At 41.4% G+C, this 24,991-nt stretch overlaps 1 protein-coding gene across 2 annotated transcripts in view; it reads right to left on the reverse strand.

The window, feature by feature from the left end:
- KIF5A (kinesin family member 5A) overlaps positions 1-24,991 on the reverse strand; it is a 228,937-nt gene that overhangs the window by 19,755 nt on the left and 184,191 nt on the right. For both annotated transcript variants that reach the window (XM_033938995.1, XM_033938996.1), the window contains exons 23-26: positions 18,570-18,674; positions 12,546-12,762; positions 11,900-12,053; positions 2,774-2,856 (exon numbers count right to left, since the gene is read on the reverse strand). In XM_033938995.1, the coding sequence (XP_033794886.1) occupies positions 2,774-2,856; positions 11,900-12,053; positions 12,546-12,762; positions 18,570-18,674 (559 nt within the window). The remainder of the gene's footprint in view (positions 1-2,773; positions 2,857-11,899; positions 12,054-12,545; positions 12,763-18,569; positions 18,675-24,991) is intronic.

Below are 24,991 nucleotides of genomic sequence, written 5' to 3' on the forward strand. Positions count from 1 at the left end.
CAAGAAGTTCTATACTTTAAATTGAAAATTTGACTGGTAAGTGGATGAATGAAAACATTTGAAAGTTCCTGAGTGATAATACAAGTAGAACACTTGCCACATTTAAAATGTCCAGTTGAATGTGTTGTAGTCAGATGAGGATCCATTATATCAGATGGACTTAAAAGTTCCTTGAAATTCTTCTGTCGTGAGTACGCTATTCTAAAATGAATATCTTTAAACAAAGGATGAAGATCCATTATTGTCCAGTGGTGTCTTAATATCTTAGAAATATTATTTATACTGGGAGAATATTCCAAAACACATGTAGCGATGTTATCCATGGATTCAGTAGCACGGGGTAAAAAAAGAAAGTCTTTATTAATATGTTTAGCTCTTTTGTAAGCTTTCTTCAAAACTCCCGTGGGGTAACCTCTATTCTTTAGACGAGAGTATAATTGTTTGCTTTTAATTTTATAATCTCCAATGTCGGAACAAAGCCGACGGTAACGGAAGAACTGCGATGTAGGTAGGCTACGTTTTAAAGGATTCCCATTCAGTTCATAATTAAACTGATGTCTTTAGCCATGAAGAGGAATTATTTTAGATTCATGGATAAGTTTTTTCAACAGGTATCGGGGGTAGCCATGGGGGCAACCATGGCTCCTTCGATAGCCAATCTTTTCATGCAAAAATTTGAAGATACATGGATCATTAATAATCCCTTTTCAGAAAAAATTGCTCTTTGGCTACGTTTTATTGATGATGTTTTTTTAGCTTGGAAAGGCTCAAAAGAAGATTTAAATGATTTTTTTGAATGGTTGAACTCAAGACATCATAAAATTGAGTTTAGTATGACTTGCCACTCTAACCATATCTCTTTTCTCGATGTTCTTGTTACAAAAGAAAATGATATCATCAAGACCACTGTCTATAGAAAGAATACAGACAGGAATACTTTTCTTGATTTTTCGAGCAACCATCCGAACCCTTTAAAACGTAGCCTACCTACATCGCAGTTCTTCCGTTACCGTCGGCTTTGTTCCGACATTGGAGATTATAAAATTAAAAGCAAACAATTATACTCTCGTCTAAAGAATAGAGGTTACCCCACGGGAGTTTTGAAGAAAGCTTACAAAAGAGCTAAACATATTAATAAAGACTTTCTTTTTTTACCCCGTGCTACTGAATCCATGGATAACATCGCTACATGTGTTTTGGAATATTCTCCCAGTATAAATAATATTTCTAAGATATTAAGACACCACTGGACAATAATGGATCTTCATCCTTTGTTTAAAGATATTCATTTTAGAATAGCGTACTCACGACAGAAGAATTTCAAGGAACTTTTAAGTCCATCTGATATAATGGATCCTCATCTGACTACAACACATTCAACTGGACATTTTAAATGTGGCAAGTGTTCTACTTGTATTATCACTCAGGAACTTTCAAATGTTTTCATTCATCCACTTACCAGTCAAATTTTCAATTTAAAGTATAGAACTTCTTGCATGTCCACCTTTGTAGTCTATGTGTTCGTGTGTCCATGTCCTTTGATCTATGTTGGTCAGACTACTCGTCCTTTTAGAACTCGAGTCACCGAACACAAAAGTTGTTTGAAAAACAACAGACTACAAGCGCCTATGGTCACACATTGCCTGGAATATGATCACCAGTTTACTGATTTAAAATGTTGTGTGATTGACCATATTCCTGATGAAATTTTGGACAGACAGCGGCGTTTGTTGAGAGCAGAACAACAGTGGATTCATAGGCTGAATAGTGAAGAACCGGATGGTCTAAATTCAAAACTTGAATGGAGCGCATTCTATTAACAACAACTTTAACATTGAAAATAATAATAAGAAGAAGGAGACAGGGTAAAAGAAAAGACAAAAACTAAAACATCTTTTTTAATTCAAGTGTTATAACAGTCAGCATTTTTCATTAACATTTTTCAATGGTGAAACTAGCCACGTATTCACTTCCGGGTTTATCACCCGGGAGTGCTATATTAATCCCAACACAGTCGTGGTGTAGCCATCTTTTGATCTTGAGATGCGCTTTGCGTCCAGCTTAAAGGTATGTCTTCGAGGCTTTTTTCTTGAACTGGTTTATAGAGTTACGTTTCCAGTCTATTTATTAATTGGAGCTTTGTTTAAATTTTTGGTTCGCAGTGCGATCGGATTGCTATACACCCTGAGGCAGCAGAGATGTGAAACGCTGGCCATCGTCGGTGTACCGATCTATCTATTGATAAGTGGAAATTTTCCTCTATCTTTATACCATAAGAAGTCCTGCTTTAAGTTCACTATTGTGGGAGCTGGTCTGGAGGTTTTTTGCCAGTGAGGTGTTCGCCCGACCACCTTGGACCACCATTGTGGTGGTGGAAGGGTTCCTATCTGAGGCTTTTTCCTCCAGCAATTTGAAACTCCCCTAATTGGAACTATAGCAGCACTAATCATTCATGACATCCTGTTCATATTTCTAGTGGAAGTGTTTGCTTTAACATTATTGATTTTTCACTTTTCCGTGTGTTTTTTGCTATATATACAGAGTGAAACAATGCCAGCTCCTGAATATACTGTGGACTAGAGAAGTAAAAGACTCCAAGCTGTAGCTAAATACAAAAGCTGCTATTGCTGCATTGTAAGCTGCAGCTAGAGCAGCTGGAAGTTCTAGTACTACAGTATTGGGATTAGGGCCTGGATGAATGAACCTGTTGACCCTGGTCTCATATCACATGCACACGTCTTTCTCTTTTACTCTTTACCAATTTTTCTCTTACCGTTATCCATACTAAGCTTCGGGTATGGAGCCGTAGTACCTCCAGAGGAGCTAGTCCTCTTGGTAGAACACGCATTGCTCAGACTGGAAAGCAAAGAGAAACATATGTTCAGAAGAGCTGTTTAAGTTTTAAATGATTTTCTTTCCTTTCCTTATTTATTAGGATTTATCTGTTGCCTTTTTGAAGAAATTCACTCAAGGCAGTGTACAGCAGGAATACGTTAAATATAGGCAATAGTCAATTATGAGAGTAGAAATATTCAAATAACAGTAAATAGTACAGCATAGTGCTCTACTTACAAGCCAGCACAATACACAATAAAACATTTTAATATAAGGAGAGTAATTTAAAGAAAGCTGCATGAATAACAGCTCAGCTATGGTAGGAGCAGATAGAGAAGTCCTGAATGTGAAGCTGGTGTCAGTCCTCATATGTGTGTAGCAAGTAAGTTACTTCTTCCATTAGAGGCTTGAGAAAAGAGCCAAGCCCTCACCTGCTTCCTGAAGTAGAGATAGTCTTGTGTTAAACAAAGGGCTCCTTTTACAAAGGTGCGTTAGGGCCTTAACGCGCGGAATAGCGCGCGCTAAAATGCCACGCGCACTAGCGGCTAGCGTGCGCTAATCTGGCGCGTGCGCTAAAAACGCTAGCGCACCTTTGTAAAAGGAGCCCAAAATCTTTCAGGAAATGCATTCCAGAGTTTGGGGGCTACTCCAGAGAAAGCTTGCTGATGGGTGTCACTTGATGTGATGTCCTTTGGAGAGGGAGTAGTTAGGGATTCTCCTTGGGAGGACCTTAGCGACCTTGGAAGGGTGTAGAGGGAGATCCTATTCTTCAACTACTCTGGCCTGTTTCCTTTACATCCAAGGGCCTTGAAGTTCAGACAGAGTTATAAATGTAGCCCTGTATTATTCTAGTAGCCAGTAAAGTTTTTGCATAAATGGTATGATGTGATCACAATGGCATAGCAATGGGGGAGCCCAGGGACCTCTGTGCTCAGGTCTCTCCCCATATTTGAAGCACCATCTGTTGCTGTGCCTGGCGGGAATCCCTAAGCCCTGCCAGCAGAAGAAGTTATAAGAACATAAGAGTTGCCGTACTGGGACAGACCAAAGGTCCACCAAGCTCAGTATCCTGTTTCCAACAGTGGCCAGCCCAGGTCACAAGTACCTGGCAAGATCCCAAAGAGTACAAGCAGATTTTATACTGCTTATCCGAAGAATAAGCAGTGGATTACCCCAAATTCATCTTAATAATGGCATATGGACTTTTGCTTCTAGGAAGTTATCCAAACCCTTTTTGAACCCTGCAAATGCTTGAGGAGGCATTGTCACCAAGATTTAAAAGCTCACTTATTTCAGCAGCTTTGGGTTGCACTTTAACAGATAATTAAAGTGATCATTGGACTTTTGATATGTGTAGAAGCCTTGTGTGTGTATGTGATATTTTGGGCTGTCTTTGGGGTGGTTTTTGGGTTGGTGCTTTTACTTGAAATTTATGGAAATCCTTTCTTTAACTTTTTAAATTTTTATTGTGAATCACTTGATTTTACTGTATTGTAAGATATGCAGTATATGAAATAAAGTAATCTGTAATTGCACACAATATTCAAGGTGTGGCTGCACCATGGTGTGATACCTGTTTGTTGTTATTTTAATGTATATGTATTATTGTTTTATTATGTATGCATTTGTTGTGACCCGCTTTGTATAAAGCGGAATACAAATAAATAAACTATAAACTATTCTATTAGCTTTCTTAGCTGCCACCACACACTGAACTGAGAGTTTCAATGTATCCTCAATGATGACACTTTAACCTTTTTCTGGGCAGTGACTCCTATAGAGTTCGGGTTCCTCTTTCCCACATGCACTTGGTTACATTAAATGCCATCTGCCATTTTGACGCCCAGTCTCTCAGGGGAAGATTGTCTTTTTTAAAAAAAATTATTTTTAAAATCTTTATTGATTTTCAAACTTTGACAGTGCAATACAATTGATTGAACATAAAACACTGCATAAAACACACTATTAATTACACAAGTAATACATAAAACAATCATTTTCTCTTACCCTCCTTCCAATTATTAATACAATAAGACATGTGTACCAAATATAAATATGAGAGAATGAATGTGGAATGTTTGGGGTTTAATAATTCATTTAATAAAGTGTGGAGCCATTAACTACATTTGTTACCTCGCAATAATGGTCATGTGTCCCTCCTTTTATTAGATTTCCTTACACATCCAGGGTGGGTGGGTGGGGGGAGGAAAATATATTTTGAGGATTAAAATTACTTAATTGTAATATTATAATCACAGGGGAAGATTGTCTAATGTTCGCAGTAAAATCTGACGGGCCGCTGTCACGATCGCTATTGTAATGATTTCAAAAAGGTGAGTTTTTCTTTAAAAACTACATGCACAAAAAAACATAATAAATTCCTTCCTAACATTCCTTATAATTATACAAAGACCAAAATCTACCCCTCCCCCCACCCTGGACATGCACAATTAAAGGGAAAAAGGTATTTACTCATTACAATAATTTGTTAAAGGCTCCCAAACATCTTGAAATTTTCTTAAATACCCCTTCTGTGTAGCTATTACCCTTTCCATTTTATATATATGACATAAAGAATTCCACCAGAAACTATAATTCAATCTATTCCAATTCTTCCAATTACTCGTAATCTATTGTATGGCAACCCCTGTCGTAATAAGTAAAAGTTTATTATTGGGGAGAGGGGGGAGATAAGTTTTAAAATGGATTATTGCAGAATATTAAGTGTTGTATCTAAGTTAAAAAGCACAGTTACTTACCGTAACAGGTGTTATCCAGGGACAGCAGGCAGATATTCTTGACTGATGGGTGACGGCACCGACGGAGCCCCGGTACGGACAATTTTAGAGTGATTGCACTCTAAGAACTTTAGAAAGTTCTAGCTAGGCCGCACCGCGCGTGCGCGAGTGCCTTCCCGCCCGACAGAGGCGCGCGGTCCCCAGTTAGGATAAGCCAGCTAAGAAGCCAACCCGGGGAGGTGGGAGGGACGCAAGAATATCTGCCTGCTGTCCCTGGATAACACCTGTTACGGTAAGTAACTGTGCTTTATCCCAGGACAAGCAGGCAGCATATTCTTGACTGATGGGTGACCTCCAAGCTAACAAAAAAGAGGGATGGAGGGAAGGTTGGCCATTATGAAAATAAATTTTGTAAAACAGATTGGCCGAAGTGTCCATCCCATCTGGAGAATGCATCCAGACAATAATGAGATGTAAAAGTATGAACTGAGGACCAAGTAGCAGCCTTGCAGATTTCCTCAATAGGAGTGGAACGGAGGAAAGCTACAGACGCTGCCATAGCTCTAATTTTGTGGCCCGTGACAGAACCTTCCAGTGTCAGGCCGGACTGAGCATAACAAAAAGAAACGCAAGCAGCAAGCCAATTGGACAGAGTGCGTTTAGATACAGGATGACCCAACTTGTTAGGATCAAATGACAAAAACAGTTGAGGAGATGATCTGTGAGGTTTGGTGCGATCAAGATAGTAAGCCAGAGCACGTTTACAATCCAAGGTATGCAAAGCCTGTTCACCTGGATGAGAATGAGGCTTTGGGAAAAAAACAGGAAGAACGATGGATTGGTTAAGATGAAATTCAGACACAACCTTAGGAAGGAACTTGGGATGTGTGCGGAGGACGACCTTATCATGGTGAAAAACAGTGAAAGGTGGATCCGCCACCAGTGCATGGAGCTCACTGACCCTCCTGGCAGAAGTGAGAGCTATTAAAAAGACCACTTTCCAAGTTAGAAATTTAAAATGCGTTGAGGCCAACGGCTCGAAAGGAGGCTTCATCAACGCAGAAAGAACCACATTCAGATCCCATAGAACAGGAGGGGCTTTAAGAGGTGGTTTCACATTGAAAAGGCCCTTCATGAACCTTGAAACTAAGGGATGAGCTGAGAGGGGTTTTCCATGAATCGGCTCATGAAAAGCTGCAATGGCACTAAGGTGGACCCTTATCGAAGAGGATTTAAGACCAGAGTCAGATAAGGACAATAAATAGTCCAACACCAGTCCCACTGCTGTAGATATGGGATTATGGTGATGTAACAGGCACCAGGAAGAAAACCGAGACCACTTTTGTTGGTAACATTGAAGAGTAGACGGTTTCCTGGAGGCATCAATAATAGAACGGACAGGCTGAGAAAGGAGAGCATGAGCTGGAGTCAGCCCGAGAGATACCAAGCTGTCAGGTGCAGAGACTGTAAGTTGGGATGAAGCAGTGTTTGCTGATGCTGTGTAAGCAGTGAAGGAAACAGAGGAAGAGGTATGGGTTCCCTGGAACTGAGTTGAAGTAGAAGGGAAAACCAATGCTGTCTGGGCCACCGTGGAGCGATGAGAATCATGGTGGCTTGTTCCCTCTTGAGCTTGAATAAGGTGCGCAGCATGAGCGGAAGAGGAGGGAATGCATAAAGGAAGAGATTGGTCCAATCTAGGAGAAATGCATCGGGTTCCAGACGGTGAGGAGAGTAAAGTCTGGAGCAAAACAGGGGCAGTTGATGGTTGTGGGGAGCTGCAAAAAGATCCACTTGAGGAGTGCCCCATTGAGAGAAAATGAACTGGAGAGTCGAGGGGTTGAGAGTCCATTCGTGAGGTTGAAGGATTCTGCTGAGATTGTCTGCTAAGCAATTCTGTTCCCCCTGGATGTAGACTGCCTTCAGGAATAGGTGACGAGCAGTCGCCCAGGTCCAAATCCTTTGAGCTTCCTGACATAAGGGACGGGATCCCGTCCCTCCCTGTTTGTTGATGTAATACATTGCAACTTGGTTGTCTGTGCAAATGAGAAGGACTTGAGGAAAAAGGAGATGTTGGAAAGCTTTGAGGGCGTAAAACATCGCTCTGAGTTCCAGGAAATTGATGTGGTGTTTCTTTTCCTGGGTGGTCCAAAATCCCTGAGTTTGGAACTCGTTCAAGTGAGCTCCCCATGCATAGGGGGAGGAATCCGTGGTGATGACCAGTTGATGAGGAGGTAGATGGAACAGTAGACCTCTGGATAGATTTGATGATTTCAACCACCAAAGAAGCGACTGTCGAAGAGACGAGGTCACAGATATGTGTCGTGAACAAGGATCCGTCGCTTGTGACCACTGAGTCGCTAGGGTCCATTGAGGAGTACGCAGGTGGAGACGTGCGAAGGGAGTGACATGTACTGTGGAGGCCATGTGTCCCAAGAGCACCATCATGTGATTCGCAGAGATGGAAGGTTGCTGGAACACCTGCTGACAGAGATGAAGGATGGTGTGAAGGCGGTTTGGAGGAAGAAAAGCCCTCATCTGAACAGTATCCAGAATGGCTCCAATGAATTGAAGTCGCTGAGTTGGAATGAGGTGCGACTTGGGTAGATTGATTTCGAACCCCAACAGTCGAAGGAAGTAAATGGTCTGATCGGTGGCTTTGTGAACGGACTGAGGAGAAGGAGCCTTGATGAGCCAGTCGTCCAGGTAAGGGAAGACTTGAAAGTTGTGGGAGCGGAGATAAGCTGCGACCACAATCAGACATTTGGTGAATACCCTGGGCGAGGAGGCTAGGCCGAAGGGTAGCACCTTGTATTGGTAATGATGTTGATTGACAAGAAAGCGAAGATATTGTCTGGACATCAGATGAATTGGAATGTGAGTATACGCCTCCTTGAGATCGAGGGAACATAGCCAGTCTTCCTGAGAAAGAAGAGGGTATAGGGTGGCCAGAGATAACATCTTGAACTTCTCCTTGACCAGACATTTGTTGAGATCCCTGAGATCTAAAATTGGTCTGAGATCCCCGGTCTTTTTGGGTACAAGAAAGTACCGGGAATAAAATCCCAGGCCTTGCTGGTCCAGAGGAACTGGTTCGATGGCATTGAGAAGAAGGAGGGATTGAACCTCCTGAGCGAGGAGGAGGGACTGAGCCTTGTTGGAAGCAGACTCTTTTGGCAGACTTACAGGTGGAGGAGTCTGAAAATTTAGGGAGTAGCCGTGGGCGATGATAGCAAGTACCCACTGGTCGGAGGTGATTGCTTCCCAGCGAGAAAGAAAAATCTGTAGTCGACCTCCTATGGGCTGAGGTAGAGGACATGAGGGAGGAAGACTGGCAATGTCCTGGAGAAAGGAGTCAAAAGGGCTGCGTCGACTTAGGTTGAGTAGCCGGTTTGACAGTGGGCTGCTGTTGTTGACGAGCCTGTTGTTGCTGTTGACGCTGTCTGCGAGGTTGAGGAGGATGAGGCTGAGCCGGTCGAGCAGAAAACCTCCTTTGATATGAAGATTGTTGCCTGAATGGACGAGGAGGAGGAGGTTTCTTCTTGTTTTTCAACAAGGTGTCCCACCTAGTTTCATGGGCGGAGAGCTTTTGTGTGGTGGTATCCATGGACTCCCCAAACAGCTCATCCCCTAGGCAAGGCGCATTGGCAAGCCGGTCCTGATGGTTTACGTCCAGTTCTGAGGCCCGCAGCCATGCCAATCTTCTCATTGCTACAGAGATAGCAGTAGCACGAGACGTCAGTTCAAAAGTATCATAAATAGAACGGACCATAAACTTCCTGAGTTGCAAAAGACTAGAGGTACATTGCTGAAAAGCAGGAAGTTTACGGTCCGGAATATACTTTTGAAAAGAGGTTACCTGTTGAACGAGATGCTTCAGGTAAAAAGAAAAGTGGAATGCGTAATTACCTGAGCGGTTGGCCAGCATGGCATTTTGGTAAAGACGCTTTCCAAATTTGTCCATGGCCTTTCCTTCCCTGCCAGGAGGGACAGAGGCATACATACTGGCTCCTGCAGATTTCTTTAGGGTTGACTCTACCAACAGAGATTCATGGGGAAGTTGGTGTTTGTCAAATCCAGGTATTGGAATCATTTATACAGAGATTCCAGTTTTCTTGGGGCTCCTGGGATTGTCAAAGGAGTTTCCAGATTTTTATAAAAAGTTTCCCTTAAGATGTCATGGAGAGGTAACTTTAAAAACTCTTTAGGAGGTTGGTCAAAATCCAAGGCATCCAAAAATGCCTTGGATTTTTTAGAGTCAGACTCTAAAGGAATAGACAGAGTGTCTGACATCTCCTTTAAAAATTTAGTGAAGGAGGAGTGCTCTGGCTTAGCAGTAGTATCCTGCACCGATGGTTCCTCCTCATCAGATGTGTAATCCTCCTCGGTACCGAGGGGATCATCTGAATCGTCCCACAAGTCAGGGTCCCATACCGATTGTAAATGGCCCTGGGAAAGTGGAGTCGATGTATCAGTATGTTTAGTCTTGCATACCGATTTACCAGACCGAGTGGATACGGTACCTGGAGAATGTAGAACGGTACGAGGTTCAGAGAACAGTACCGGCTCCGACACCGTAGGAGTAGCACGCCGTTTTGGTTCTGCTGACAGAACAGGCATGGACAAAGATTTTTGCGGTGCCGAAACAGTCGATGACAATAAAAGAGGCTGTTCGACAGACGGCACCGACGGCTCAGTCGGTACCGACACTGGAAGGTTCGGAGACAATAGAGCCGGGAGCAACTGTTGGAGTTGCTGCTTAAGCTGGACCTGGAGGATAGAGGCAATGCGCTCATCCAACGTTGGTCCCGATGGCACCGGTACCGGTTTTTTCTTGCTCGGTACCTTCGGTGCCGCTCGACGCTCGGGAGAAGTCGATGCCGATGACGAGGCAGAGACTTCAATGGGAGCGGAGCGTTTACGGGGCCGGCGCTCAGTCTGCAGGACTTGGCTCACTGCATGCTCGACTGGCGGGCCTAGAACAGTAGGGGAAGGCTTCTTAGCCGGCTTACCTACAGGAGTCGACACCGATGATGGATCTGGCGGTGCCGAGGTAGTCGGAGTCGATTTGGAGGAAGTCGTCGACGTTGATACCGGTGCAACTTCCATAGCGGTACCGAAAAGGATCCGCTGCTGAATTTGTCGATTTTTTAAAGTTCTTTTTTGTAAAGAACTACAGCGGGTGCAGGTTTCAGCCCTATGGTCCGGACCCAGACACTGGAGGCACCACTTGTGTGGGTCGGAAAGAGAGATAGGACGTGCACACCGCTGACACTTTTTGAAACCCGGTGACGGGGGCATGAAGGGAAATACTGCTGTAGCAAAATCGAAGCCCGAGGCTTCGATGGTGCCAACAGGCCCCGCCGGGTCAGATTCGACAAAAAAAATGAAAAAGAAAAAGATTTTTTTTTTTTTTTTTACACAAAAGGTAAATAAGAAGGAAGAAATAAAATTATGAAGAAAAAAATACGCGCGAGCGGGAAGGCAAGTGAAATAGAAAAAAACTTCCAACAGCCGTTGGAAACACGCGTCTTCTTAGCTCCGCGGAATTAAGAAAACTGGGGACCGCGCGCCTCTGTCGGGCGGGAAGGCACTCGCGCACGCGCGGTGTGGCCTAGCTAGAACTTTCTAAAGTTCTTAGAGTGCAATCACTCTAAAATTGTCCGTACCGGGGCTCCGTCGGTGCCGTCACCCATCAGTCAAGAATATGCTGCCTGCTTGTCCTGGGATAATGTTATTATTTAATGATACACTTATAAGTTTTAAAAATGAATAAAGATTTAAAAAAACAAAAACAAACGTACACTACTTACAAATGAGGTTTGCGGAGGATTGCTAAATTTGCATGTGCCAATCGTTGGTGATAGTGATCAGCACATGGGCAGAATACACCCACAAATTAGAAAAAAAAAAGACCCCAAAGATTGGCAGGAGCGATGCCTACTTCTACTGTCACCGTAAAGCAACCCACCCATCCCCCCTCCCTCCTGGCAGTTATTTGGCAAGAGTTTAATTTAATTATTGAAATTGTCAAACCTTTGAGATTTTATCAGACCAGATTGGGATCAATTCAGTTTGGAAGATCATCAGTTAGTTTTACACTGTTGACTCCTGATACAGGCTTCTGGCCGAAACATGAATCGTGTTGAGTCTTTTGTATGATCTAATAAATTGATCCAACTATAATCCATTGGTCTTCATCTCCTTTGCTGTGATATTGTTTGGAGTATCCATAACCAGCATCACTGATGCCAGCTTTTAAAACAAGAACATCCTTTGGGTTTTTCTGTCATGGAATGAATAGCCATGCACATACAGTTGCTACTTACTAGGAGTCAGGAGATGAACTGGAAGAGCGCTGCATGCACATATTCTGGTAATTTTGGAAGAGGCTGTTTGCATAGCTGAAGGATTCTGGGTGGCGGACTCCATAAGGGTTAGTAGGAGAGGATGCTGGATAATGGCCAGGTCGGATTGGTTTAGCTGCAGGTTACAGAAAAAGCAAAGAATGAGTAATGATTCTCAACACAGCTGTATCATAAAAACATACCATAAGAACATAAACATTACCATACTGGAACAGACCAAAGTCCATCCTGTTTTCAACAGTTGCCAATCCAGGTCATAAGTACCTGGCAAGATCCCAAAAAAGCAAAACTGATTTTGTGCTGCTTATTCTAGAAATAAACAGTAGATTTTCCCAAGTCTATCTTAACAATGGATATGGACTTTTCTTTTAGGAAATTATCCAAACATTTTTAAAATCCTGGTAACCTACTGCTTTTACCATATTCTCTGGCAATGAATTCCAGTGTTTAATTACACATTGAGTGAAGAAATATTTTCTCCAGTTTGTTTTAAATTTACTGCTTAGTAGCTTCATTGAGTAGCTCCTGGTCTTAGTATTTTTGGAAAAAGATTTTATCAGACAGCATCATTCCACCATTTGTGCTGCTAGCAACCACATTCACTCACCAATCTGTGCTGAGTGCATACGCCTTGATGAGTTCTTGTAACGCACAGCCTCCTTGATACGGTCCACCTCCTGCTGGTAGCGCCTCTTATCTTTCATGGCACCCTCCTTGGCTTCCTTTAGTGCACCCTCCAGGGCCTTAACTCTCTCAGCTGTAGCCCGAAGACGCTTTTCCAGTTTAGGAAGCTCACAGCGAAGATCTGCATTGTCACGAACCAGCTGTTGGCAAATAATTAAAAAATATAATAAAAATGAATGCATGGAGGGCCTTTTTCAAAAAGGATGTCTTAAGTCCAACATGGACATTTCCCACAAGATGTCCAAAGTTGGGGATAGAAAAAGTCCATTTTTTAAACCACTGGATGTTCAATAAAATTTTCCAAAAAGTCTATTTGGATGTTTTGGCCACCAAGATGTCCGACCTTAGGACACCTAACTTTATTCCCCATTTTCAACCACAGAAACGTCCAAGTTGAAAATATCCAAATCTAGACCATTTGGACATGGGAGGGGCCAACATTGTAATGGAATAGTCACACAAACATGCTAATAGAGCAGTGGGGCACCATAGAGGACCCTGCTGTGAACATCACATAAAGGGTGCCATGTGGACATCTCACCATAATCCCCTTTTAATTTATAGTGAGCCCTCAAAAACTCCCTCCAAACTTACTATACCTACCTGTCTACCACCCCAATAGCCCAATGGCTGCAAGTGGCATCTATATGGCAGTATAGTAGGATTTTGGTGGGCTGACACTTTCTACCATAAATGTACTGGTTAGAGGGGCTTATGAGCCTGGGTTCTCCTTTCTGTCCACCAGGCTATTTAAGACACCTGTGTGATGCTTTCCCATACTAGATGCTGCTGTTCTAAAGACAGGTATGTACGGTTTCATTCATATTTTTGCGGGGTGGGAGGGGGTTAGTGACCACTGGGGAAGTATGGGGGGTTATAACTTAATCCCTCCAGTGATCATCTGGTCAGTTTGGGTACCTTTTTGATACAAGTTCAAGTTCAATTTATTTATACTGCAAATATAAAACAAAAGTTAAAATCTAAGCAGTTTACAATGAATATAAAATGGGAAATAAAACAATACAAAACAAACTGTTACAATTAAAGGTACGAACAAAAAGGATAAATGACAATAAAATTTGCAATGAGAAATTAGGGAAAAGGGGAACCCAGAATAATATAACTTTTTAAAAAAACCCTATAAAGTAAATGCTTGAGAGAAGTAAAATGCCTTTAATTGGGCTTTAAATGTAATAAATGATTTTTCTTCACAAAGATAAATGGTAAGAGAGTTCCAGAGAACTGGCGCCATTACTGAAAATGAAGAATTTCTGTGTACATCAAGGAATAATTGCCTAAAAGAAGGAACACACAAAAGACGTTGGTCAGATGAACGAAGAGATATACATGCTGTATAATGAACCATAAAACTATGCGGAAAAAGAGGAAGTCCAGAGAACACATCTACAAAAGTGATTATATTTGTAAGGAATCCAGTAAGCTATAGGAAGAATGTGTTCTGCTTTAAGAAGTGGAGTCACATGGTCAAATTTTGAACATAATCTAACAGCAGTATTTTGTACCAGCTGTAAATGATGTAACTGGTAATTAGGTAAACCGATAAGAATTAAGTTACAGTAATCAAGTTTAGATAAAACTAAAGAATGAATCAATATACAAAGGGAACTTTGTTGAAGAAATGAGCGAACAGAGCGAATTTGTCGTAAGGCAAAAAATTATGAAGGAACAACTTTGGAAATATGAGTATGAAAGGATAGAGTATTGTCTAATGTGACTCCCAAAATTTAGTAATATTTGAAATTTAGATGCTTTGAAAACAGGTCTAGCTCAGAGGGTCAGATTCTGTAAAGGATGTCTAAATTTAGGCGTTGTTTAGACGTCCAGCAGTAGAATGCTACGCGCGAATCTATAATGCATAGACGTACTATGGAGAATCCCACTCAGCGCCGCTCAGTGAGTCTACTCTAGACGCATCTAAATAGTTTGTCCTTTACAGATTCGCCTTTTAGGCATCACTTAGACGTCTTTATAACATCTATAACATTATCATGATGTCATTAGAATGGAGATTTTATGCTGTTTTTCATTAAAATTGTATACAGTGAAATGCTGGCACCACTATTATAAGGCTGTAGCTTTAACCATTGCACCACACACCCTCTAGTAAACCACATGTTAATTCCAAAGCCAAGCTTATATCCTCTTGATTTCCAAGCAGTCATTTCTCTAGGATAAGTATCAAACGTATCTTCAACACTTGTCCAATTCCTCTTTTGGCCTCTATATTCCTCAAAGTACATGAAATATATATGTGGAGGGGCATAATTGAAAGGGACGTCTAAGTTTTACATGGTCTAAGTCACAACGTCCAAGTTCCGTCTAGGCTCTGTTGTAAAACTTTCAGTTATACATGCTGTATGACTAAGTCTAAGCTGGCCCACGTCCTGCCCAACTCCCGCCCTCAACACGCCTCCTGAAACACCCCGTTTAGCTTTGGTCATTCAGCGGCACTATGAAGGCCTAGGTTGTTTAGAAATACGTCCAAAACCCATTTTTAGTATCGGCACTTGGACGTTTTTGAGAAATGTTCGTCCAAGTGCCGACTTAGGCCGGTTTTTGGACATTTTTCTCTTTCGATTATGAGCCCCATATTGTATACTAAATTTTTTAGTAAAAGGACTACTTGCAAAAGCAGGTCTACTATTGAAAGTGAATTGGGTACTAGATAGGCATCACTTAGGCGTGCTTGAGGCGTCTGCATATAGGTGAACAGGGCTTCTATTTTTTATGTTTAATATGCGTTACTTAAGCAAAGCAATGAAATATATATATTGCATACTAAACTTCTATTTGGGGGTAAAGAGGACTCCTATTTGATAATGATAGAAAAAGATGTTTAATAATACATTATTCAAGCAACACACATGAAAAAAATATATATAGTGCATACTAAACCTCATTTCCAAAAGGTTAAGAATATAAAAGAAAATACACTACTCACACAATGGCTGCAGTAGTTCAGAGCAAGTGGACATGTCTGATGCACAATCTTGATATCACTGTGACATCATCAATATTTACCTAGATGGCAGAATGCCACAAAAAAATAGGAATCTGTGCTGGGGTATCTGACCATACTTGGAATTTGAACCCATGACCTTTGGAAGATGGAAGCAGTGCTTTTAACCACTGAGCTACAGGTGCTTTCTTTTAGGTATGGGTTCCTGGACATCATAAAACATCTCAGGGTAAAACTAAGTTTCCCTCTGTATCCTACAAATGTAAATGGGCAAAGTCCACATTCCATACTCTCTTATGAGAGCAAATAAGAAGCTGTGAAGGTACTGGAGAGGGTGTGTGTATGTGGATTTGAATGCACAACCTTTGGAAGATGGAAGCAGTGCCTTTAACCACTGAGCTACAGGATCTTTTGTTTCGGAAGAGGTTTCATTATTTTGTAGTGACATTCTGCCATCCAGGTGCATATTGATGATGTCAAGATTGTGCATCAGACACGTCCACTTGCTCTGAATTACTGCAGCCATTGTGTGGCCCAGAAGCACCATCATCTGTCTGGCTGAGATTGATGGAAGGTGATAAATCTGAGTGCAAAGCTGAATCAAATTTTCTTGTGTTTGCTGGGGAAGAAACACTGAGATGGATGGTGTCGAAGAGAGCTCCAATGAATTGCAGAGTTTGAGAGGGTTGAAGTTGAGATTTGGGAAAAGTGACTTTGAACTTCAACTGTTGAAGCAAGAGAATTGTCTATCATGTTGCTATCAGCACCCCTTAAGGCAAGGCATCCTTTATGAGCCAATCGTCAAGATAAGGAAAAACTTGAAGATCTTGAGCCCGCAGAGCCGCAGCTACTACTACCAGACACTTAAACACTCTGGGTGAGGATGCAAGGCTGAATAGCAAAACCATGTATTGAAAGTGTTGCTGGGCAACCTGAGCTACCTGAAATCTGAAGAATTTCCTGTGGGCAGGATGAATGTGCTTATAAGCTTCTTTTAGATCTAAAGAGCATAGCCAATCGTTCTTTTTGTTTTTGTTTAAATCTTTATTGATTTTCAAACTTTGATAGTGCAATACAATTGGTAAATCATAAAATACTGCATAGAATGCACTAATAACTATACAATCATTTTGATCTAAGAGGGGATATAAAGTTGCCAAGGATAAAATGTGAAAGAGACTCTTTTAGAAGGAGATTTTGTCTTTGACGGAGATTTCTGAGGTTATTTCTCCGAAAGGGTATCATACGCCTCTGTTGCAGAAGCAGAATAGTCCCCATCCGAAGCAGACTGTAAAAAGCTTTGGTGATGGTGAGCATCGAGAGGATCGATGCTTATGGCAACTTCGGTACTGATCTGAAAAAGAAGAGGTATGATGTATGGTGCTTCCTGGACTTCGAATGTCGAGAGGAAGAAGAGGAGCGTCTAAGTCTCCATGAAATGGATCGATGCATCGATCAAGAACTTGACCTTCAATGAGATAAGTGATATTGAGGCGTCAAGCGTCGAGAAGAGTGATGATGACTAGATGAATATCCATGACAGTGTTGTACAGGAGAGCCAGTTGCGGTACCACAGGACCTGGTGACCATATGCTCAGGCTGGCCCGGTACCGAGGGAGTTGATGCTGGTGTATGTAGCTTGAAGAGATCGCCCAGTTCCCTTGTGAAAAACTCATTGAGTTTCTCACAGAAGGAGAGCACCAGTACCTGTAGCCTGTCTGCTGATACCAATGGTGCAGCAGCTTGCCTCAGAGAGGGTGACCTCAATGAGGATGCGAAGGAGAGGCAAGCCACAAGCGGGAACGTCACTGCTTGGCATTAAGGGACTCAATGCAATAGTGACCTGCAACACTGTTTGGGAAGCTGGCGGCTTCTTAGCTGGCTTATCTGATAGTGCAAGATCACCCGATACCAATGTTGATGTCGATGCCAATGTCTTCAACGTCGATGGTTGTGAGGCCTTGTCAGTGTCCATGATGGTCCCAAACAATTTTTCTTGTTGAAGTTTATGGCTTTTAATGGAGCTTTTCTGCAAAGTAGAACATCGAGCACATGACTCGACCCGGTGTTTGGGGCCAAGGCACCGCAAGCACCAACTACGTGGGTCGGTGATAGAAATCGGCCTTTGGCACCTGCACCACTTTTTGAAGCCCGTTAATGGCCTAGACATGGACGGGAAGACCGCGTCAGCCAAATTAAGAACATAAGAATAGCCTTACTGGGTCAGGTGGGGGAAATGGGAGGAGGGACTCGACCACCCGAGTGTGACAACCTTGAGGTGGTAATGGTCCCGCAGGACCCCAGCTCAATCCAACCAGAAAATAGGGGCAGATAAAAAGGCCACTGCCTATCCTTTCCAACAGACCCTGCCAAGACCTAAAAGAAGGCTGCACAGGCTTACCACCTCTACCTGCTGGAGACTAAGTCTATGAGGGACTGCACAGCCCACTTGAACTGTAAAAATTCAGTGTGTTCTCTGTCTCCTCCTGCTGGCAGAGGAGCATAAACCCAAGCATCTGTGCTGGTCTGGAGGGATGATAAAGAATATAAAATTCCTTAATTTATGTGCATATGTGCAGAAAGTAACAACTAACATTTACACTATCCCCCAACTAGTGCTTGCACATATATGTGTTCTTTCACACTTACACTAGCATTTTACAAAGTCAAGCAAGAATGTATTTAATAAAATTAGACTCTCGGTGCTTGCTGCTAAACTAGTAATAGCTAGGTCATGAAAATCTTATCTGCTGTTTATACATTAATGCCTTTAATATCTTTTCACTGCCGTGTAATTAATAAAATACCATAAGTACTGTAAATAATGCATACATTTAATGGTCCAATGTGACTTTGGATCCTCAGCTCCCAAACCTGAGCCCTGCTGATGGAAACATATTTGTGGCATGCTGGGCATTTTCCAATGTCCTTTGTTGCAAGATCCCTTCCTTCCAGCATGAGGCCTACCTGTTTGTGAACCTTTGTAAGTTGCTCCAGGTTGTTCTCAAGAAAGGAAATCTTCTGTTTCTGGGAGTGAATCCCCCCACTGTCTTCAGGTTCCACTTCTGAACTCTGCCCCAATAACATAGGAGGGAGAAGGAAAGAAACAACAGTCAGAACAGAGGCAGGACTACAAGTACTCAAATACATTAAGACAGAAAATTGTAAAATCATGATAGGATGGATTGCTTATTTGATTGTTCTGTGCTAGAGTGTACTCATGGAAAACAACTTGTTTGAGACTGGACAGCAATCAGATTTCATCCAGCTTGCCCTCTCAAATTGATTTGTCTCCAGACACCATATATAATATGTAAATAGTAGCATAGTAGATGATGGCAGATAAAGACCTGTAAAGTCCACGCAGTCTGCCCAAACAAGATAAACTGATAGCATAAGGTATGATGGGATACTACATCTGCATCCTTGATTTTGATTTGTCCTTGCCATTTTCAGGGCACAGCCCTTAGAAGCATGCTTGGCTCTAGCCTTGTTTTCCAACTACTGAAGCTGTCATTGAAGCCCCACTTCAGCCCTTCCAAATCTTTCAAGCCATGACTGGGGCACAGACCGCAGAAGTCTGCCTGGCACTGGCCTTGTTCAACTACTGAAGCTGAATCTGTCCAGCCATGATCAGGGCACAGACCACAGAAATCTGCCCAGCACTGGCTATGTTTCTCAATCATTTCTGTTGCCATCTAATCACCCCTAAGCTTGTTTGATTCCATGCCTTCCATACAGAATTCCTTTGTGTTTATCCCATGCACTTTTGAATTTAATTACCTTTTCATCACCACCAACTCCCGTTGGCATCCACTACCCTCTCCATAAAAGATTACATCCTGATGTTATTTAAGTCAGCCCCTCTGCAATCTAAATCCATGTCCTTTAGTTCTACCACCTTCCCTCCTCTGGAAAAGGTTTGTTTGTATATTAATACCTTTCAAATATTTGAAGGTCTCTACCATATCACGTGGCTATTTTATTTGGGAAACCAAGCTAGCTAGCTTTGTTCAAGTACAGTATTGAGAATTACAAGCTTTTATGATTATACACTTGTTTAATTGAAATCACTCCAATTTTCTTGAGACACAATAATGTGCCCAGTAGAAACAAGACTAATTCTGAATCACTGTGTGAAATAATAAGTTTCTTTAGCACAATTAATTAGCTAGTTAAAACTGTAGTTAAACAATTAGGTAACAAGTATACCAACCTGCAAAGTAAATCTGTACATCCATCTTTATTCATTTAAAAACTTTAAATAAGTGTAAAATACAATACAATCACTTTACACTTTAGCATCACTTAATATTTCCATCAAAGTATACTTCACATTCTATATCCTTCCCCCTCTTTATACACAATTGTTCTTGAACATAAGAAAATATCAAATATCCCCACCCATCCTCCTTACCCTGGACGTGTATAACAAATGGGAAAATACTATTCATTCTGCACAATAAGTTGTTAATGGCTCCCAAACATCCTTAAATTTCTGGAAAAGTCCCCGCTGTATGGCTAGTAACCTTTCCATTTTAAAAATATGGCATAGTGAATTCCACCAAAAATTATAATTTAATCGATCCCAATTTTTCCAATGTTTCATAATTTGCTGTATGGCAACCCCTGTCATTATAAGCAATAATTTATTATTACTAAAAGATATTTGGCTCTTAGCCCTCATTGATGTACCGAATATCACCGTATCATATGACAATGCCACCGGATTTTCCAGTAAGTTATTTACTTGGCCCCAAATGGATTTCCAAAAGCACTCCGCGCTGAACACTGGCTCCCAATTAGCCAGCGCTGTGCTTTCAAGGCCCTAGCAATAGCCCACAAGAGAATTTATGCCACCACCCCCCTCCTACATAAAATCCAAGCTTCCCATCTACACCCCCACTCGCACCCTCCGCTCTAAATCGGAAATACGCCTACGCATTCCCCCTGGAAGGTCCCTCTCCTCTCAGAAACTGCCCGCAAACGATCCTACAGCCACTTCATTCCACATCTCTGGAACCAACTCCCCCCTCAACTCAGGCAACAGAACTCATTATTGACATTCCGTAAAATGGTAAAGACCCTCCTCTTCAACTAAAGGTCTCCCTCAGTCTACTCCCCCCCTTAAACCCCACCTTTCTCTTCTCTCCCCTGTCTAACTTCTCCCTAAATTTCAGTATAGCCCTCTCTTAGTCTGTACTCTGATAAATTGTATCTAAATTCAAATAACTGGTACTAAACTATTCTACTTATACTAAACTAAACGACTTATCTAAACTAAACTGCTTATACTTAAACTCTACTCTTAATTTGCTGTATACCCCCTGTATTTAACTACTGCACAGTCTTGTATGTCCAAACATTTAAACCTATTGTACATCTTATTTGTCTAATTACTTCCATTGTGTATGTTTACTTGTAGACCGTTCTGAGCTACTGGGAGGACGGGATAAAAATCTAAATAAATATCAATGGACAATAGAATAGTAAATGATCCAATATCCCAGCTTCGAGATGACAGTGCCAGCATCTGTTTTCATAGGCGCCGTTAGGTGCGATTCTGTAAATGGTGCCTAAGTGTGATTGACATGTGGCCGGCACCTTTTTCTCTAGTCATTTTTCTAGGCACCTGTTGATTTAGGCGCCATTTACAGAATCCGGCCTTTCGTGGTTTCCCCCATCCAAGATGTGAAGCAGGAGACTGGCACAGCAGCATTGACAACAGCATCATCTCCAGCTTTGGCCCCCTCCTGTTCCATTTTATGTCACTGCAGTGTTCTACTGCTTTAATTAACTTTGCAGTTTGAGACCTCTGAGTGAGTGCCTGGAGTAGAGTTACCAGAGGTCTGGGTTTACCTGGACATGTCTTCTTTTTAGAGGACTGTCTGGGTGTCTGGATAGTTTCTTGGACTGGAGGGAGTTTGTTTGGGTTTTGGACTCCCTGTTTTCAGTCCAGCTCCCATCCTGGATTATAGAGTATGGCTCTCTTAGTCTCCCCTGTCCCCAGTACCTCTTCTGGTGCTGCAATTTCAAAACTTCAGGCAGCCAGCAGCATTAGCAACGTGATCCCGCTGCCGTCGACCTGCCCCGGAAGCCTTCACTCTGCAGCATACCACCTATATGGGAACAGCAAGTGCTACAGGGTGACGAGGAAGCTGGATGCTGGTGAGTCCCTGGACATTGTCTACCTAGATTTCAGCAAAGCATTTGATAGCGTACCACACCGCAGGTTGCTAAGCAAGATGAGTTCTTTAGGTTTGGGCGACACATTGACAAATTGGGTTGGGAACTGGCTTGGAGGTAGGCTTCAGAGAGTAGTGGTGAATGGCACCCCCTCCGAAATGTCAGAGGTGATAAGTGGAGTGCCACAGGGCTCCGTCCTGGGCCCGATCTTGTTCAACATCTACATAAGAGACTTGACAGAAGGGCTCCGAGGAAGAATAACATTATTTGCCGATGATGCCAAGCTAAGCAATGTAGTGAACAAGAGCACAACAGACAATAATTCAATGGCAGATGATATGATGCATGACCTACTTCTACTGGAGCACTGGTCTAGGTCCTGGCAACTCAGTTTCAATGCCAAAAAATGCAAAGTCATGCACCTGGGAAGCCGAAATCCATGCAAGCTTTACACCCTAAATGGCGAGATCTTGACAAAAACTGAAGCAGAAAGAGACTTAGGGGTGATTGTCAGGGAAGACATGAAGTCTGCAAATCAAGTTGAGCAAGCTTCATCCAAAGCAAGGCAAATCATAGGTTGCATACGCAGGAGTTTCGTCAGCCGTAGACCTGAAGTCATTATGCCACTGTATAGATCTATGGTGAGACCGCACCTGGAGTACTGTGTGCAATTTTGGAGGCCACATTACCGCAAGGATGTACTGAGACTGGAATCGGTCCAGAGAATGGCCACCAGGATGGTCTCGGGACTCAAGGAGCTCCCGTACGAGGAGTGGTTAGGGAAGTTGCAGCTCTACTCACTCGAGGAACGTAGAGAGAGGGGAGATATGATCGAGACATTCAAGTACCTCACGGGTCGCATCGAAGTGGAAGAGGATATCTTCTTTTTCAAGGGTCCCGCGGCAACAAGGGGACATCAGTGGAAAATCAGGGGCGGGAAACTGCACGGTGACACTAGGAAGTTCTTCTTCACCGAAAGGGTGGTTGATCGCTGGAATAGTCTTCCACTTCAGGTTATTGAGGCCAGAAGCGTGCCAGATTTTAAAGCCAAATGGGACAAACATGTGGGATCTATCCGCAAAGATAGATAGGGAGGGTCATTGGAGTGGGCAGACTTGATGGGCCGTGGCCCTTATCTGCCGTCTATTTCTATGTTTCTATGTTTCTTTTTTTTTTTTTAATTTCTTTATTCGTTTTTTCATATTACAACAAGTGTATCAGAAAAATACATATAATCTTATAAATACACACTTGATTTACTTTCATGTATATTTTAAATACAATATATGATTAATTTAATATGTATGACAAATATATATATAAAATAACCTTCCCCAATCCCTCCCTTCGTATTTCAGAAATTCTAACATAGTATTTGAAAATACATTAATTAATTCTTATATATTGTAAGATAAATGAGATAGTACCCACCCATATCCCCGCTTATCAAATCTCTTGTTATGGGAAAATGTTATTAATCATTACAAAAATCTATTAATGGTCTCCAAATCTTTAGAAATTTATCAAAATATCCTTTCTGTGTTGCTATTGTGCGCTCCATTTTATACATATGGCATACCGAATTCCACCAGAAGTTATAATTAAGTCTGTCATAATTTTTCCAGTTACATGTTATTTGTTGAATTGCTATTCCAGTTAATATGAATAAAAGTTTATTATTGTGTGATGAAATTTGACTTTTTGCTCTTATTGTTGTACCAAATAGAATAGTATCATAAGTCAAGGCTACTGGATTATCCATCATCCTATTTATTTGAGGCCAAATTGATTTCCAAAATAGTAATATATATGGACAATAGAATAAAAGATGATCTAATGTCCCTTTTTCAAGATGACAGTGCCAACATTTATTAGACTTAGAACTATCTATTTTTTGTAAACGAACGGGGGTCCAAAAAGCTCTATGCAAAAGAAAAAACCATGTTTGTCTCATAGATGCTGAAACTGTACATCTTATCCTCCAAGACCAAATTCGTGGCCATTGAGATGCATTAATTTGATGCTTAATCTCAATGCTCCAAATGTCTCTAAGACCATTTTTTGGTTTTTTATTTATATATCCAGATATTAATTTATACCACATTGCGGCCTGGTGTCCAGTAGAAGCCACCTGGAAGCATAAGAATTCTAGGCTATGATAATTGTTAAGATTTTTCCATTCAGGGAACCCCACCTGAATGGTCTGCTTCAATTGCAACCATCTAAAATATTGTGAATTGTTTAAGTCAAATTTATGTTGCAGTTGTGAAAATTCAAGCAGTTTACCATTAGTTATTACATCTTCTATAGTACGTATCCCTGCTAACATCCAATGCTTCCAAATGATTTTAAAACCGCCTATTTTGATCTTGGGGTTTAACCAAATTGTTTGAATTGTTGATTTATTTATCGGAATAGGAGTCAGATTACTTATATACCTTAAAGTCTTCCAGGTATCCATAAATATTTTATGATCTTTATATAACCTTGGCATTTTGATACTAACTATGTGACCAAGACGCAGTGGAAACATAAGTCTCCATTCTAACCAGAACCAATCTGGAATATTATCAATGGGCTCTGGGAGGATCCAATACATACCTTGTCGCAATATATAGGCTTGATGGTACCTATAAAAATTTGGAAAATTTACCCCACCCTCCACAATAGGTCTTTGCAAAGACACTAAAGCAATTCTAGGAATTTTTCCCAGCCAAATAAAATTGGTTAAAATCCTATTTATTTTTTTATAAAAAGATCCCTGAAAAAAAATAGGTATCATACCCATTTGGTAACAAACTACAGGTAAAATCATCATTTTAACAGTTTGTACTCTTCCCCACCAAGATAAGTGTAAAGGATTCCATTGCTCACACATTTCTTTTACTTTTTGTAATAAATTTTTTTCATTAATTTTCATTGTATCATCTATTGTTTTTGCAATCCAAATTCCTAAGTATTTAATACCATCTTCCTTCCAAATGAAAGAAAATGGATCAAATAGACCTTTTGTACAATGTACATTTAGTGGAAGAACTTCTGATTTATTCCAATTTATTTTGTAACCTGAAAATTTTCCAAATTTTTCAATTAATTCAAGCAAACATGGAATGGTATTTTCTGGATTTCTCAAATAAAGCAATATATCATCTGCATATGCTGATATTTTATATTCCCTATCTGAACGGGGAATACCTTGTATC

The sequence above is a fragment of the Geotrypetes seraphini genome, chromosome 3, assembly GCF_902459505.1.
Source record: "Geotrypetes seraphini chromosome 3, aGeoSer1.1, whole genome shotgun sequence".
In the NCBI taxonomy this organism is placed as follows: domain Eukaryota; kingdom Metazoa; phylum Chordata; class Amphibia; order Gymnophiona; family Dermophiidae; genus Geotrypetes; species Geotrypetes seraphini.